This window comes from Gadus morhua, chromosome 15 (genome assembly GCF_902167405.1).
Source record: "Gadus morhua chromosome 15, gadMor3.0, whole genome shotgun sequence".
Classification (NCBI taxonomy): domain Eukaryota; kingdom Metazoa; phylum Chordata; class Actinopteri; order Gadiformes; family Gadidae; genus Gadus; species Gadus morhua.
The window spans coordinates 4,720,779-4,738,201 of NC_044062.1; the positions used below are offsets into that span (position 1 = coordinate 4,720,779).

At 48.4% G+C, this 17,423-nt stretch overlaps 1 protein-coding gene across 23 annotated transcripts in view; it reads left to right on the top strand.

The window, feature by feature from the left end:
* LOC115559596 (neurexin-1a) overlaps positions 1-17,423 on the top strand; it is a 225,967-nt gene that overhangs the window by 106,045 nt on the left and 102,499 nt on the right. For all 23 annotated transcript variants that reach the window (XM_030378515.1, XM_030378516.1, XM_030378533.1 and 20 more), the window contains 3 exons: positions 497-687; positions 1,208-1,381; positions 4,622-4,741. In XM_030378515.1, the coding sequence (XP_030234375.1) occupies positions 497-687; positions 1,208-1,381; positions 4,622-4,741 (485 nt within the window). The remainder of the gene's footprint in view (positions 1-496; positions 688-1,207; positions 1,382-4,621; positions 4,742-17,423) is intronic.

Genomic DNA, 17,423 nt, shown 5'->3' on the forward strand with positions numbered 1-17,423 from the left:
CACACACACACACACACACACACACACACACACACACACACACACACTAACTCTCAGACACATACAGACACATACACACTGAACACAGTCACACATACTCCCACGCACACACTCACACGCAAGCATTCTGTCCATTTGTGTTTGTTTTCTGCCCCCTCTTGGTGGTTTTGTGTAAGTGCTGATTGACTAGAAAAGAGTTTGTTGAAGTATGAGAACCAAACAGTTGCTTATAATTTCAGTAAAGCAAATACGTGTGTCTCAGATCATTATTAAAGCGACTTGACCTGAAGGCTTTTTGCCATTATTCATTATTAATGGCAATTATAGCTTAATTATTACCGGTAATCCCCGAAAATAGGTCATCCATTTAAACATGAATTTCTGAACATCACTCGTTGCAGTGGTGTCTCCAACGTGCTCCTCACCATAGTTTCCTAATCCCGTGTCCCCGGCACCTCTCTCCCCCGTGCCGGCCATCTTGTGTGTGTCCCCCCAGGTACCTTCACTACGTGTCCGACCTTGGGAACGGGGCCCACCTGATCAAGGGCAACTCCAACAAGCCCCTGAACGACAACCACTGGCACAATGTCATCATCTCCCGGGACACCAACAACCTGCACACGGTGAAGATCGACACCAAGATCACCACTCAGACTACCAGCGGGGCCAAGAACCTGGACCTCAAGGGTGGGTGGTGGGCCCGGTCCCACTCTGATTCACCGCTCACGTGCGCGTGTGCGCGCGCGTGTGTGTGTGTGTGTGTGTGTGTGGGTGTGTGTGTGTGTGTGTGTGCGCTTGCGTGGGTGTGTTTGTGCTTATTGATCATCATGGGAGCTGGTTGATGTTACTTGTCTATCTATTTGAGAAAAATATATGAATAGGTAATCTGAAGAAATTTGTGAAATGTTTAAGGTTTTTGTTTTAGATTATCGATTTTCTTTCTCGCCATTGATTGAGAAAAGGCCCGAAATTGAATTATAAATGAGTAAAGAACTAATATTTTGTCAATTTTGAGTAGAGCAATAAATGATTAATTCCCGTGATCCTCAACAAAGATAATACGACCCACAGTTTGTGAAAACACAACAATTCATAAACAATGATAAACAATCAATGCATGCTCTTATTTAGGTTGCTTCTTTAATGACAAATGGTAAATAGTTCATTCAATGTTGCATCCCTCTACCTCTCCCTCCCCCAACAACAGGCGACCTTTACATCGGCGGCGTGGCGAAGGAGATGTTCAAAGAGCTGCCCAAACTGGTGCACGCCAAGGAGGGCTTCCAGGGCTGCTTGGCCTCCGTGGACCTGAACGGACGCCTGCCCGACCTAATGTCCGACGCCCTGGACTGCGTGGGTCAGATCGAGAGGGGATGTGAAGGTGGGTGAGCCCTCACAAAGGCCACTAGAGGGAGCTGTGATCCCTCGTACAGAAATTAAATAAACCAAAAAAAAATAAAAAATAAAATAAAAATAAAAATATATACTTTCACATTTTTGCAAAGGAGCGAAAAGCACTCTCGGAGGCCTTATTGTTTCCAATTTTTTTTAAAAGCCATTAGTGTTCTGCAGTATTACCTAGAGTGAGGTGACAGTATTTTGTCCTGCCAGGCTTATAGTCACCCAATGAACACATTTGGTTGATTTAAAATCCTCCCCAACTTGTGTGGACATCATGGGGACACACACACACACACACACACACACGCACACGCACACGCACACACACACCTATACACACATCTATATACACACAAACACCTATAAACACACAAACACACACTCTCATATACCTGTGCACACACACACACACACACACACACACACACACACACACACACACACACACACACACACAGCTTTACACCAAACCACACCCACCCAAACACACTACAGTCTGCACGGTACCCCCTGGGCATTTAATTGAACGTCCGTTAAGTGTGTTCGCGGGCCGTTAGAATGCATCAGGACCTGGCACGCCCCGGCCCCCCCCCCCACGGCCCCGCTGTCGCTTGGCCCCACTCAGAGGGGGCCCCCCCGACGCAGGGCGCGAGCCAGTGTTTATTTCCCCGTCGCCCCTCATTGTGCTGCCACTATATGCATGTTTTCCTTCGTTTTCTCCTCCCTCTCTCTCCCTGGGATCTGAGTGCGGGGCAGTAGCAGCGCTGCTGAAATATGGATGAGGTCTTTGTTGCATGCATGAATATTATTATTATTCCATCCCTCCAAGTCGTATGTTTTTCCCACCGGTCTCCCAGACAACATTTGATTTATCCCTCGGTGTCTTTCACTCGGGTTTCGTCGCGCGTTCCTCAGTGTCGTCCCCGATGTGCCTCTTTCATCGTCCCCGTCGTCGGTGATCATGTCGCGGCGACGACGGAATCGATTCGCGAGGGGTTATGAACTCGCGCTCTGGCGTGGTGTCACCGCACTGGAGGATCCACCTGTCAGCATCGGAGTGACGTCTTATTACCCTCTCTCCGTTCACCCGATAGAATCGATATATTCATAGATCACGTTACTACCCCTCACCACGGCTGCGTTACAGAGAACGAAGGTCCCCTCTTTGATCAGGACGTTCCCCCCCAAACACCTTCTCATTCAATCTACAACTAACATTGGTATACTTTGCCCTTCTTCCCCTTCTGTCTTCCTCTCTGCGTAATGTTGCACTCAAAGTTCCATTGCCCAAAGCGGACCTACAAGGTAGATGGTTTGTTCTGTTTGATGGAGAGTCTGGTGCCCTAGTCTCCCCCCTCCTCCCCCCCTCTCTCCTCTCCTCCTTCCCCCCTGTTGCATCTACAGTGCGTCCACTTTGTCTTCCCTCACTCCCGACCACGTCTCCTTGAGCTAAATGACTATTCAGCGTGCCACCCACTCACTCACTCCCCCGTCAGAGGGGACAGGGGCGGCCCTAGGAATACAAGGATCACTTCATCATCTTGTATCAGCGCCTTTGGGCTCCCCTCCCAACCATCCCCCACTCTGTGTATGCTGGTAGCACAGTCCCCTCACTTGATGTATACTGAGATCACATATTCACAGTTTGTTTTTTGATGGTTGATAGTTTTGCATGATGAAATATGTGCGTTGCAGTAATTGCTTGTGTTTCTTTGGATTGTAAATGGAGAAAAGGTGAGATTGTGCCATATGTGCCATGCGTTATTCTGCTATCTTTTTTTTTATTTTTTATTTTAAATATTTGAAGTTATGTTCCATCTTTAACCAATCCTAAACTAAATAGGAGAATCTGATAAAAGTGAAATTGGTGTCATTGTACGCTCTATTGGCACCCCTTATTACACCCCCTGATACGTTTTGTAGCAATCGCTGTACCAAGACCAACAATAACTATCTGAGCACATGCCAATCGTGCCATGGTTAATTGTAAAATCGATGCCAAATGTTTGCGACATAAGGGGAAATAAATCAGTTCCGTTAAATCGAATATAAACCGAGCGTCACCAAACATACCAAACATTCTCCCTTCATTCATTTTTCATGAAGAAATCCCAAAACCAAACAAATAAATATAATAAACCACAACAGCCGCCCGCGTGCTAAACCCTTGGCTGCATTCCAACTGACATTCCTCCCTGACTCCGGGGGCGTTCAGTACGAGAGCCCAGACAGAAACACGGACACCACTGCGCCGCACTAGTTCAGTTACAAACCCCTCTGCCGGCGCTGCCCCGACTGACACACTGACAAATGGAGCGTCGGCCTGACGGATGGACCCATTGACAGTGTGACGGGAAACTAAACCAAACGGACCGCTGAAGACATGATGCCGGAGCGCCGCCTGACTTTGGACGCAGCGGGCAGTGCGAGCACGCGTGTCGTGTGCGCGGGGCTCCGGGGAGGGGGCGTCCGTTGTCCCATACTAATGCGGGGCCCCCTCACAGCTGGGGACGGCATAATGAGGGGCCGAGTACGGAGCCCTGTTTTCGCCGGGGCCACTTTAAAGGGAGTGGAGGCCTCGAAGCACAGCGGAACAATGCAAAACTTGAAAGTGGACCGAGGGGACGTCGCACTGCATCGTTTAAACCCGACATGAAAAGAGGCGTTCAAGCACATTTTAATGCCGTGTTTGGTCCTATTGTAGTGGGTACTTGTCGGCGTGTATTTAGCATAAGAAAGATAAATAGAGCTCACTTCCATTAATTGTGGTTCGTTCTCAATTGTGGCAATGTAACAGTTTCAAATATACTTTGGTTCCTATTTTTATGTTTTTAGGTGTCTGTATGGCCACTTATACATAGTCATTCACTTTATCAGTGTGTGTGTAGGTGTGTGTTCCCGTCACTCTAAGCTTTCACTATCCTGTGTTGCAACACTGTTGTGCTTTTTGATTTAATCTGTCCTGTGTGGGCCATTTGATTTCAGCATCCTGTCAAACCACAAACAAACAAACACGCCGAAACAATGCCAGCTGCTGCAATTGAACCGAATTCAAATGTCTGACTGTAAACGGGTCCAGGCAAGGCTTTATCAGCCTCCTACTGTATCACTTGGCTAACTCCTCGCTCGTCTGTCTGTCTCTGTGTGTTTGTGTGTGTGTGCGTTTGTATGTGTGTGTGTGTGTGTGTGTGTGTGTTTGTGTGTGTTTGTGGCTGCCCAGGCCCCAGTACCACCTGCCAGGAGGACTCCTGTGCCAACCAGGGGGTGTGTCTCCAGCAGTGGGAGGGCTTCAGCTGCGACTGCAGCATGACGTCGTTCGGCGGACCGCTCTGCAACGATGGTAAGCCCCCCCCCCCTTTCGGTCACTCGACCTACAACAGGTCCGCTGTGTGATGATGCGTGTGTCAGCCAAGGGATGGTTGGACGAGTGCCAATGTTGAGCGTTTGGATCGACCGCCTTTGCTCAAGCCTCACAATGTGTTGTTGTTGTTGTTGTTGTTGTTTGTCTCGGCGCCAGTACGGTTTGGGACCCGTACGAAACACGCTGGGCGTTCTTAAGGGGCCCCTGCTTGGGCACCAGGTATGAGGCGGTTTCGTCGTGACAAGTATTCACACTGTAATGACGAGTGACACCTGTGACATTTCAAGTGGGCGTGTCCGTTCCCGATGCACTATGGGTAGCAATAGCCCACCCGGCGTCGGTTGCACGTCGTACCTGCAGTGAAACCGGGGCCCTTTCGGTCCACTCCTATGACTGAGTGGAGTAGCTCTGTGGTTACCACTGCGGGTTGGCAGTGAGGAAGTCTTTGGGTTTGAAGCGGACAGGAACCTTCCTGTGAGTTCTACAGCGCGTCTACCCTGTGGTCATCATGTCTGTTGCTTCCCTACGGGGGCTTCTCCTCTATTAGCAGAAGACCGACTGTTTTATTCAATATTGTTTCATTGAAACAATAAGGACGTGGGCCATCTGCTATCTACGGACAGAGGCTCTACTGGAGCCGTCCTTAATTGTGCTCACAGACTTACTACTTGCTTCTGTTCTAATCCCCTTTTGCGTTGGCGTTGGATGACTAATAGTGTTGGCATCAAAGGGGGAACAGGGTATTATCTAAAACCTACCACTAGGGGGAGCTGTGCACATAAAGGGAAATCTAATCTCGCAAACTGAATGTGGACGTTCAGTGCAATGCACAGGAAAACACACATACTCCCCCACTGCACACACACACACACACACACACACACAGACTGGAACGCACACACAGACTGGAACGCACGCACGGACTGGCACAAACACATGCACGCACTCATTTAGTTTTACTTAATGCAACATTAGAAAAGTTCTGCTTTATTAATCTCTCTTAAAGGCTTAGGCCTGGGCCGAGCCGGGCTGCTTTGGACCCTCATTAATGTTAATACGGCCACTGATAGAACTGGGGTAATATCCGAAGCACCTGGGCAAAGCAGGCTAGTTCCTCATGTAAAATATGCACAGGGGGATCGCTCCGGTCATTATTATATTCGGCGGGCCACAGCACACCGTGGGGGGGTGGGGGGGATTGGGGGGATTGGGGGGGTTGGGGGGGATTGGGGGGAGGGGGGGCTTGGGTATGAAGTAAAGAGCGGAGGAGAAACAGAAGGAGTGGGCACTGGGAGATGAGACGGCACGAAAGGCGGCGGCGGAGACGGCGTTCCGCTAAATGTTAATGCATTCCGAGGAACACCGCGGCCAGAACGGCCAGACCCTCGCCCCCCCCCCCTTTCCTTCAAGAGATGGTGTTAATAGATTCGAACCCGCCGTCTTCCCAGCCACCCCCAAATATATATATATATCCGAGCCGGCGACGATAACGCTGAAAGGATTCTTCTGTCGGCGGGGAGTGAACGCGGGACGTAATGGTGTCCTCCCGCTCCAACCTTACGCCACCCCTCATCTCCAACCCCCCCCCCCCCCCCCCCCCCCCCCATCTCCCCCCTAACTCCCACGCCCCCCCCACCCCGACTTCATACAGTCACCCGCTCTGCGCTTGGATCAGCGGAATACAGAAACACAGAGAAAGGTCGGAGGTGTCGAGGAATACATTACCGACGGCGGGCTCCTTCTGAACCGCACCAGGTGCATTAAGATAGAGGGGGGGGGGGGGGGGAGAGAGGAGGCCTTGCTTTCTCTTCCTTGTCGTACGCAGGCAGCGTGCGCGAGGGGCGTGCTTAATGCGACAGGAGATGAGCCGCAGCACATGGACATAAACATGAGTGCACAGCGTACATGCATGACACCCTGTGCATGCAATATGCATAAGACCCTTTAGCTGTAGAGTGTAGTTTGTGTGTTTGCGTTGTTTTTATCATTCATATTCATCAACGTGCAACAATAACACACACACACACACACACATAAACATGACCTCTCCATCATTCATGTTGGTATACCAGTGACGGCAGACAACCCAAGCGGTGCTTGCGGAACGCCCTCGTAGGAACAAGGAGGGCAAACCAGGAGATGTTTGCCCACCGCTGGCCCTGATTGGAGCTCCTGGGAATGGAGTGAGGAGCAGAAGAAGGGGACATCTTCAAGTAGAATACATCACATTTGTAGGATGTATTTGCATGAGCAGGAACGCAGGCGACAGCAGTGTACATGTCCCACCGTCTCAGAGGAGGTAACGGAGTTGAGGTCTGTCCCTCGCTCGCTCTCTCGCTCTCTCTCTCGCTCTCGCTCTCTCTCTCGGTCTCTCTCCCGCTTTCGCTCATGCTCTCAATCTCTCTCCCTCCCTCATTCTGTTTCACTCTCTCTCTCCCTATATCTCTTTCCCTTGCTCTCTCTCTCTCTCTCTCTCTCTCTCTCTCTCTCTCTCTCTCTCTCTCTCTCTCTCTCTCTCTCTCTCTCTCTCTCTCTCTCTCTCTATCACGCTCTGTTTCTATACCTCCTCATCTCCCTCTGCCTCTCAATCTCTCTCTCCCCCTCTCTCCCCTGCTCTCTCTCTCTCTATCCCTCTCTATATCTTTCTGTCTCTCTCCCTCCTTTTATTACTTCTCAGATGTAGTATGAACTCCATCTCCCATAGTGGCGTACACACTGGGAGGCTGTCAGTCACCCGCCCATAGAACAGATAGTGCCATCACATTGTTGCCCTGGAATGCTGATGAGAAGCATTTCATCCATCATTCATTTGAATCATCGTCAGGAGTTTGGCGCATGTGATATAGCATTCTTATTTCAGCAAGCGTGTAGTGTTGACAGGTTTTGGTTTGGTTGAAGCCAAACTAGTAAATTGTTCAATTTATTAGAGCAATTGCTTGTGAGCCCTATGGAGATTTTCATCTATTACAACACGTGTGTCATTGTGATTGAAAAAACCCAACTACCAGATGGTCAAGGATGATTACCATACATATGTCTGGAATTAACTCGGAATCAACGGAAATGGGATGGTTTGAAATCGGCCAGGAAGTCAGATACCAATCAGTGGGCAGCAGTCACCACGTTCTTGCCTGCCTAGCAACGCCTCAGCCTTGGTTACCAGACAGGATTCTTTTTGAAAGCCAGGCAAACACCATTACGCAATTATTTTAGAATGGCAGTGGAGAGAGGAAGAGTGCGGTGGTTGAACAGTAAACTTTAATACTCACGTTCGTTGGCAGCTTTGGCAGTTGCGATGTTTTCATCAGCGTCTCACAGTAGTTATGTTGAGTCTCTGAGTCGTCCTCGTCCCATTCACCTGACAAAACGTTCACGGCCTCCGGTGAGCGGCTGAGCTGATTCCAGCAGGCGTGGTGGGTTGTGTGTGCTTTGTGTGTGCTCTTGTCCTCCCCGTGTTCCACATCCCCTCCGATTGAGAACACTAGTTGAGAGTTTGTCATAACAATGCGGCTTTTCCTTAATATATGCAAACCTTGAATCTGGTTCAATTCAGCAGTAAAGTATCAATTGATGAGTTAACAGTAAGAGGAAACAACACGAGATTCATCTTCGAGAAACCACATTTCTAGTTTCCAGTAGATATTATATAACCGGTATGGGAACAGCGGGCATGAGTGTATGTTTGTGCAGTAGGCTTTGAATGTCATTAGTTTCAGAGAGGGAGACGACAGCTTGCAGAGACCAGATGGGCACTATGGACTGTACTTATGTTTTTATAGCCATCATGTGTTTCTGCACTGAACTCAGATCACTTTTGCCAGTGAGTCTCTTTTCTATTTTCGGTTTCATATTAATACGTCTCCACTGCACTAAGCAGGCTCTCTGCAGTATCGAACAAACATCACGATAACAAGCCCACATGCCGTGCTGGTTCCGTGCGCTCCACCGCAGACGTGCGTGTGCGTGCGTGTGCGTGTGCGTAGAGCGGTGCACGGCGAGCGTGCGTGCGTCTCGGTCCGCCCCACTCATCAGATTCGGGCTGGGGTTTAAGTTCTCCCGTGGGGGCGGCTGGGGCGGTGGAGGGTCTAAAGGGTTAATGCTCGCAGACAAAACAGGACGCCGCCGCTGCTTGCTGCTGTGCCAAAGTGGGTCGTGGAGGAGGACGGACCCCCCAGGGCCCCCCCCCCCCCGGTCCTGGTCAGTGCCCCACGCGATCCCGGCAACGGCTCGTTGCCTCTCCCATTCTGTCTGGGAGCCAGGTCCTATTAGAGCCATGTCAATATTGTATCAACAGTGAATATTGCGTCTGGCTGGCTGTTGTTTCCGTCCAGGGTGGGGGGGGGGGGGCCAAAGAGCAGGACCCCTTGTCCCTCAGGATCACTTTATTGCCTGAGTCTCGGAGGCAGCGGCGCTCAGCCCGACATGGTCTTTGTGCACTTGCGATCGTCGGTCACACAGCCTCCAGCGAGTTATGAAGCGCTGTGGACATAGTTTAATAAGAGAGGAGTGGAACAGATAAGAGACAAAGCGTCGGGAACCACAGGACAGACCGCAGGGGCCCAAAGGGGCCAAACAACCAGGGCGTTTTTTTCAGAGCCAACCTAACCTGAAACAAACCATTTTAAATTGCTTTGTGTTAGCATTAGTCTCATGTTCACCTTAAAGTCCTAAAGGGAATGTGGATGTTTTTAGTTCTCGCCGTTCCATTAAGCGGTTACTTTTTAATGGACAATTATTTGGAGATGTTTACTTTCGAGGCCGAATTTGCATGTATTATGCATGTCGAAAACGCACACCAACAGAATAGACTAGACGTAATTGGTGAGAGAGCCCTTATTAGTGTTGAAAATGCATTGCACTTATCTTGGGGATGCTAAGCATGTCAGTTGGAAAAAAAATAATTAAGAATTAGGAAATTTTCATTTGTTCCATTTATTGGTTTGACATTTTAGCATTTCAGAGTTGGTTCGGAAATAATTGTGTTGATTGTGATGCAGCATTTCTTCATCAACACAAAGTTGACCGTTTTCTTTTCCAAACTCAGTTACTTTATTTAAATTTCTTTCGTCCTTCTGTCTCCTCGTCTCCTACCCAATTCAATCCCACCCCTACTCTTTCACACGATCACACACTCACACACAGAAGATTGCATGTCAATGAGAGAGAGACGCACACACAAGCAGACGCTCAAACACCAAACACATACACACACACACGTCTGCGAAATAGAAGCACTTACACACACACACATATCCTTGAAAGACACACACACACGCACACGAACATGTCTGTGAGAGACACACACACATGCATACACACATATCCGTGTAAGAGACACAAACACACACACACACACACACACACACACACACACACACACACACACACACACACACACACACACACACACTCATGTGAGAGACTTGATACAAGCGCACACATATAGACACAATCACACACACACCAACAGTGCAGTCATGCCGGCGTTTGGGCAACTCGTCCCATTCCCCTACAGCCTGTCGTGCGAGGATAAGACCACTTAGTTTGGCTTCAATCAATACAACAGGACACCCAGTCCAACATTAGGGCTAGGGGGGCTCCGAGATGCCGGGGTAAACAACCCTTCGTCACGTGGAAGTAATGCGCCGTCTGACCCTAATTTGCCCCTCTTCTTCCTCTTTTGATGCAAGTCAGTGGAACAAATCTATGGCTCTGGATATATTTGGGCCTCTGCGTGTGCTGAACGCTTGGCCTAGCTTTCAGCGGCTTGTCGTGCCCCCAAGATAGGAGATGGAGGGAGGGAGAGGGAGAGAGGGGATGGGAGGGAGGGAGGGAGAGAGAGGATGGGAGGGAGGGAGGGAGGGAGAGAGGGAGAGAGAGGATGGGAGGGAGAGAGGGAGGGAGAGGACGTGGGTGAGGGAGGGAGGGAGAGCGAGAGAGAGAGAATCCTTTTTGAGGGTACTCATTCATATCCACTTTAGCATGTCTGGATAGAAGTACAGCGAATGCTAATAGATACTGGAATGGTCCCGACTGAAGTGTAATCCTACGGTGGACAGCCCAGAGCGACTCATGGACTTTACCAAGTAAAGTCATTTCAATTGTATCATTGTTAATGCATTTTTTTCTGCATTTACACCTTGACCTTTGAACGACAGTGAATGATTCAAAGGTAAAATAATCGCGAATGTTTGAAAAGTCAAATATATCGGTCAACGGGAGCGACGTCGGTGGTCACCGGATATTATTTTTATCAGCCATTGAATGACCACGACTATTTACTAGTGTGATCTAAATTTTAATTTTAAGGCACATCATACATGAACCATGTTTTGAGCCTCAGGGGGGAATGAACTTTTCCCGGACTTCCTCTGAGTAAATGAGGGTGCGGGCAGAGCGAAGGATCGCTTCTGACAGGAATTAACACGACTACAATTAGACTACAAGTGCTGCGATGGTACGCACATAGAACAATCGGGCGGAACCTCACTAGGACCCCCCCCCCCCTCTACTTGAAGATGACAGCCTATGGTGTTGTGTGCTTTTATATTATTACATTTACATTTAGGGCCTTTAGAAGATGTTTTTAACCATTGCGACTTACAATAAGTACATTCGTCAGTAGAAAGAAAAACAACGATATATCCCTTTCCCTACACTAAAGATGTTCTTAGAAACTATTGCCAAGCACATACGCATACACAATAAATATGTTTGTTTTTTTTTATTATAGTTTTTAGATTGCTCGCACGTTTTCCTGGTTTTTCGAATACACAGCAACAACACATTCGGATGAGGATATAGCAATGCTGGCAACGACGTCGTTAACCTTTTTAAATATGGCATGGCATGTCACAACACACACAACAATTAATGCCTTTAGTTTTAAATCATAGCCTATGGTAACGATGACACTAACAACCTTCCTAATGTTATAATGTGATGAAAGAACGGATCGTAACACACGGTTAAACCTCTAATCTGCCCTTATGTGTGTCAGACACAATTATTTAGTTTTATAGGCTGTACTGTAACATTAGAGAGATATATTGTTTTGTAGCCAAGGTAATGTAAATATACAGAAGAACGATTTAAAAGGGTTTGTTTAAGAGACATTGCATAGGTCTCTTTTGGTTGGGTTTGTTTCACACAGACGGAACACACACAATCACATCCGCTATGACGAATGAAATGCATTAAACAATCCATTTTAGCGACGCTTCCTATGTGTCCCATAGGCCTACTTCCTACAGCGTAGGCCATAACCTATACGCAGAGAGCACACGGCTCCATTCCACACCGGTGCTATCGTGACTGATCTCCTCCGCTCCTATCGGGCCACGCTGCGTTCGGGAGGAGGCGGTTCTTCAGACCCCGGGGCCCCCACCGTCGACCTCGTCGGCCACGCCTTGTTGGGCATGTCATCTCGCATCCTTTTTTATCTCTCGCCGGTGGGGCCTCCCGACTTTTTTATCTGGAGCGGATGGGAGCTGGCTTCCTCTCACCTGTGAGTCGTCTGTCACACGCCTCGAGGTGTCCCCCACTCCGTACGCACCAGATCCTGACGATTAGGTGTTAATTGGAAGATACACAGCGATGTCAGCGGGGGGGGGGGTTTGAACATTATGTACTGTAGGTACACACGGTGTGACTGTATGAAGACGGCTCGGCAACTGAAGCATCCCTTAGAGACGCGTATTGCGGTGGTTTAAGTATGCATTGGTTTTTGACCTCGCAGCGTTGCATGATGGGTACGTTTTGGGGTTCGCCGACAGGTACGCAGCACCACGATGTATGTGAGTTACACCTGCTGTATGTTCAAATACGGCAACTGCATCGGGCTAGCTGTTAATCCAGAATAACATGCAGCTCTGAACAGTTTCCCCAAATATACACTATCTCCCACAAAACAAGAGTATAGCATAAGGAGACAAAAAATGACTCACTGAATATACTTTGAGTTTGACGTGTCAGCACTTTACGTTCATAAATATTAGATATTGTATTACACACGCCTTGCGGTAAAACCAATCGCTTGTGGGTATATATGCTAGTTAGATACGTTCTATTTTAGTAACGTTGGTTTAACAGAAGTCAAACGTTATACGGATGCATCTATAAATGACAGTACGGACTAGTGCCTAGATTTCCGTCTCCCAGCCGAAAAGGTCCCGGGTTTGATCGCCGGTGTCCAAAGCCGAACCTCTCGGTGTCCTTTAACAAGATGTCGAACCCCTAGCTGCTCATAACGACAAAAGTCGCTTAAAAGAAAATATCTTAAAAACATACATAACGACAGTATCCGTTCCTAATGCAACATCTTCATGGCTCTCGGTGCCTCGCTTGGCGTTCATTTGACCCCCCCCCCCCAGCCCACCAACACAGCGAGCGAATGTGACATGCGCCCCAACTTCCGAGGATGCTGTAATTGGGGGCCCAGAGGGGGCTCGTTGAAGAGGAAATGAGAAGAAGAAGCTGTTGTTGTCCCAAAACACAATACTAATTAAAGTGTTGACTCGTAGACGGAGCGTCTCATGGAACTGCGAAAACACCAGCCGCAATGAATACATCTGGGCGTGCGCGCGGTAAATAGAGGGGATTGAACGTGGCACCGGGGAGGCAATGGGGCTGGAATCCCAAACAGCTCCCGTGCCGGGTGGGCGGGTCTGTGGTGGAGGGGCCAGGGACTGCTGCTTTAAGTTCACAGGGTGTAATTAGAGCCAAAGTGAACGCATCTGCATGTCACACCACAGGGGGAAATGTCAAGCCAAAAGTTGATTGCGTCGTTTGACTTTTTTTTTTTTAAAACAATGAAAGGAATGCGAGAGGGGATCCATATTTTTATTTTTTTGTAACGTGCTTGATAGGTCTATGACAAACATACAGCAGTCTGTTATGTCTCTTATTAGCATAGTCGGGATTTGCATCCCTGTTACAACTGCAATTACTACAAGTACATAATTACAATAATTTAATTCTTAATTCATTATTATAGTATTTAGCATTAAGAGTAAGAGCAAATATTAGGTCCTACAATCTGATTAGTCAGGTCATCGATTTGAGTTTTCCTTTTTTTTTTTTTTTACTTGGTTCATTGAAGTGAGTGCTCTCTGCTGTCGCATGGAGACGGAAGCAGGAAGGGTGCCAACATACTTGGAGCAGTATCTGGAAGACGGGCCAATTAAGGCCCCTCGTGCCTCCTAGAATCACGTCAAAGATCTCAGGGCTGGCACTCTTCCAGACCCTTCTTTTCGTTGTGCTTGATCGGGATAAAAAAGAAGAACAGAAAAGAAAACGAGACTGCGCACCACCGGTTAGCCAATCAGAGGGTCAAGCGAGTGACCGTCGTGCGGCTGCGACTTTGCTCCCGCTGTGTGTTCAGACGCTTTGAGGGAACACAACAGCCTCCAAACGTACCTCAAATAAAACAAGATAATAATCTCTAAAGCAGTAAAAAAATAAAAGAAAAAAAAGGGAAATATGTTCTTTTTTGACATAATTGAAGCACAGCGCTTCGCTGTTCCAGCGAAGCGCTGTGCTTCAATTATGTCAAAAAATAACATATTTCCCATTTTTTTTCCGCATGCGTCTCCATTCTGACAAAAGGAGGTCAGCCGAGGAGCAGCCGGGGCGGGGGGGTTCACCGCATGCCTCTATTAATACGCTGAGGCTCTTACCTTTTGTTGTCCCAGTTAGTCGGCGGCTGCTGGAGCACAGGCTCCGCTCCTCACCACGGGGCGAGGCGGGTGGAGTAGGGGGCGGCTGGGGGGGGGGGGGGGGGGGGGGCACAGGCTCCTCTCCTCACCCCCACGGAGAGGGGTGGCGGGGTGGAGTAGGGCGCGGGTGTGCTGGTGGGGTGGATGCTGTTGATGGAGGAGCAGGGTGCTGTTGATGGTGGAGCAGCGGTTTGGTCCTTGACCTGTTTAGGATGCTGGAGGCAAATCACTCGGTACACATTTCAGCACACGTAAAGAGACGGACGGGCTGATTGACGTACAGACAGGAGCCCCCCCCCCCCCCCCCCCCGTGCGGCGGGAGCCGTCAGGGGAGACGGATGGGGGGGGGGTTTGTGTGTTGATCTCTGAGCGCTCGCTGCGGCAGTGACAGACGGGTCTGCTTTATGCATTCACAGACACAGCCTCGTCACGAAGACGCCAGCCTACAAGTGTTTACCCCGCAAACACAAATGGGAGGGTTAATCTAAACACACACACACAGAAACAAACACACACACACACACATATATACAGGTTCAAGGATGCATTCATGTCAACACACAAACACAGAAATGCGTGGTTGCATTCATGTTAACAAACACACACACACATCCCACAAAAAGATGTACATGGATGCATTCATGTAAACACACACACACACACACACACACACACACACACACACACACACACACACACACACACACACACACACACACACACGGTACATGGATGCATTCATGTAAACACACACGTGCACACACACACACACACACAAACACATTTACATGGATGCACACACACACACACACACACACACACACACACACACACACACACACACACACACACACACACACACACACACACACACACACACACACACACACACACTCACTCACAATATGCACACTTTGCTAGCTTCATCCCAATTTCAAATGCAATTATATATTTTCGAGGAGCGAATTGCCCTAGCCCCCAATCATCCCTGACCCTGACACCCACACATACAAAAGCTCACATATTTACACATACACATGGGCAATCACACACACACTGAGAAACGCAACATCTATTTGCAACCAGTGTTGTTTCATCAGTATTTGATTCCATAATGTGTAGTTCAATGGATTTATGCAAATTCCTAGTTGTGGTTTGGCCTCGGTTTTTTCCATTAACCACTTACAGGCAACGGTGTCAGAGAGTCAACCAAGTCTGTCCTCTGAATTCGCCGTTTATCCGCCCCTGGAAAGGATGTGTGAACAGCACTGTTTTATATTCCAGCAGAGAACATTTTTGCTCGTCCCTTTGTTGCAATTTAAAATTTTCATTTTCCAACTGGTGACAATATCACAATATGGTGCCTGGAAATGATGATTCCGGAGAGGGGAAGGTGAGGGGAAGGTGAGAGAAAAGGAAGGAGAAGATGTTACGAGATTACAGCAGCGCATGTGTGTGAGGGGCGAGGTGAGGTGCAGTGTGTGTGTGCCTGTCTTTCTCTCATTGTGTTGTTAGTGATAATACAGTGTGGTGGTAGGTGTAAAATCGATTTATCTTGCCCTGGATTTAGCATGTGCATATCCAATATTTATTTATGAATATATATGTATCTGGTTCCCATATCGGTGCTTTACTTGCATATCACCAGTGCAATGAGGCGTTTCCAAACGATCAAGAAATAGAACTGACTGAAGAAACACCTTTTGTTCTCTTTGTTCCTCTCTTATTTATGGAAATTACAATACTACTGTTACTGTTCACAGACACGTTCACAGTATGGCTGTTGAAACTGAATTAACTTCAAAACACCCCTTGAATTCACAATGCATTTTAAGATAAAAGCAACGAACATGGCTGCAATTTTCCGATCATCTACTCGGTGTGTGTGTGTGTGTGTGTGTGTGTGTGTGTGTGTGTGTGTGTGTGTGTGTGTGTGTGTGTGTGTGTGTGTGTGTGTGTGTGTGTGTGTGTGTTTGCCTATGTATAAGTATGTTCCATGAAGTATAAATCAGTACCAGCGGTGATGTGGTCTGTAAGTAGTGTTTTTATGAACTCTGGGAGTTGTGTTGTGTGTATCACATCTAACACAACACAGAAGCGCTTAAGGGTTGTGGCGTTTTCTTACCTTCTGTAGCGCCGCACGTTGGAAGTGTCTGTAGATCCCTTAAAGAGAGAGCATAGGAGACGATGAACTGGGAGAGGGAGAGCGGGAGAGAGACATAGAGAGATATGTGTAACGATATTTTGTATTAGACTATTTGCATTTGACATATTTAAATTTTTAGTTATTTTCTCACCTGCTTGGGAATTGTATACGTTTGCTTTGTGTGCTGATAAAACTTTGAGAGAGAGAGAGAGAGAGAGAGAGAGAGAGAGAGAGAGAGAGAGAGAGAGAGAGAGAGAGAGAGAGAGAGAGAGAGAGAGAGAGAGAGAGAGAGAGAGAGAGAGAGAGAGAGAGAGAGTGAGAGAGAGAGATGCCTCTCTCTGGGACAGTGGCAGCTAAGCGTTGGAAGCAGCAGAGTGTCCAGGCTTATGTTTATCCTGCGGAGGTCAGAGTCTCGCATCCGGTCCCCCCCCTCCCACCTCCCCCCAGGCCTCAAAGGACCCTTCTATCTGACAGATGAACACACTGCCACGGCTGCTCCAAACAATGCAAACACGGCAAATACACCCCCCCCCCCCTCCCTACCTCCCTCCCTCCCTCCCTCCCTCCCCCTTTTGTATGAGCAGCGGAGGGAGCTATTGTGTGTTTGTACTCCGTGTTGACTCCCCATGTATCGCGCCTCTCCTATCATGTCACATCTAGCAGTGACTGAGGTAGCCTGCCCGCCTCTCTCTGTGTACACGTGCTCGCATTAGCATCGGCACATTGTCCTCTTCCTACAACCCCCCCCCCCCCCCCCCCCCACCTCACCTCACCTCTCCCCCACCACCTCCTCAACCTA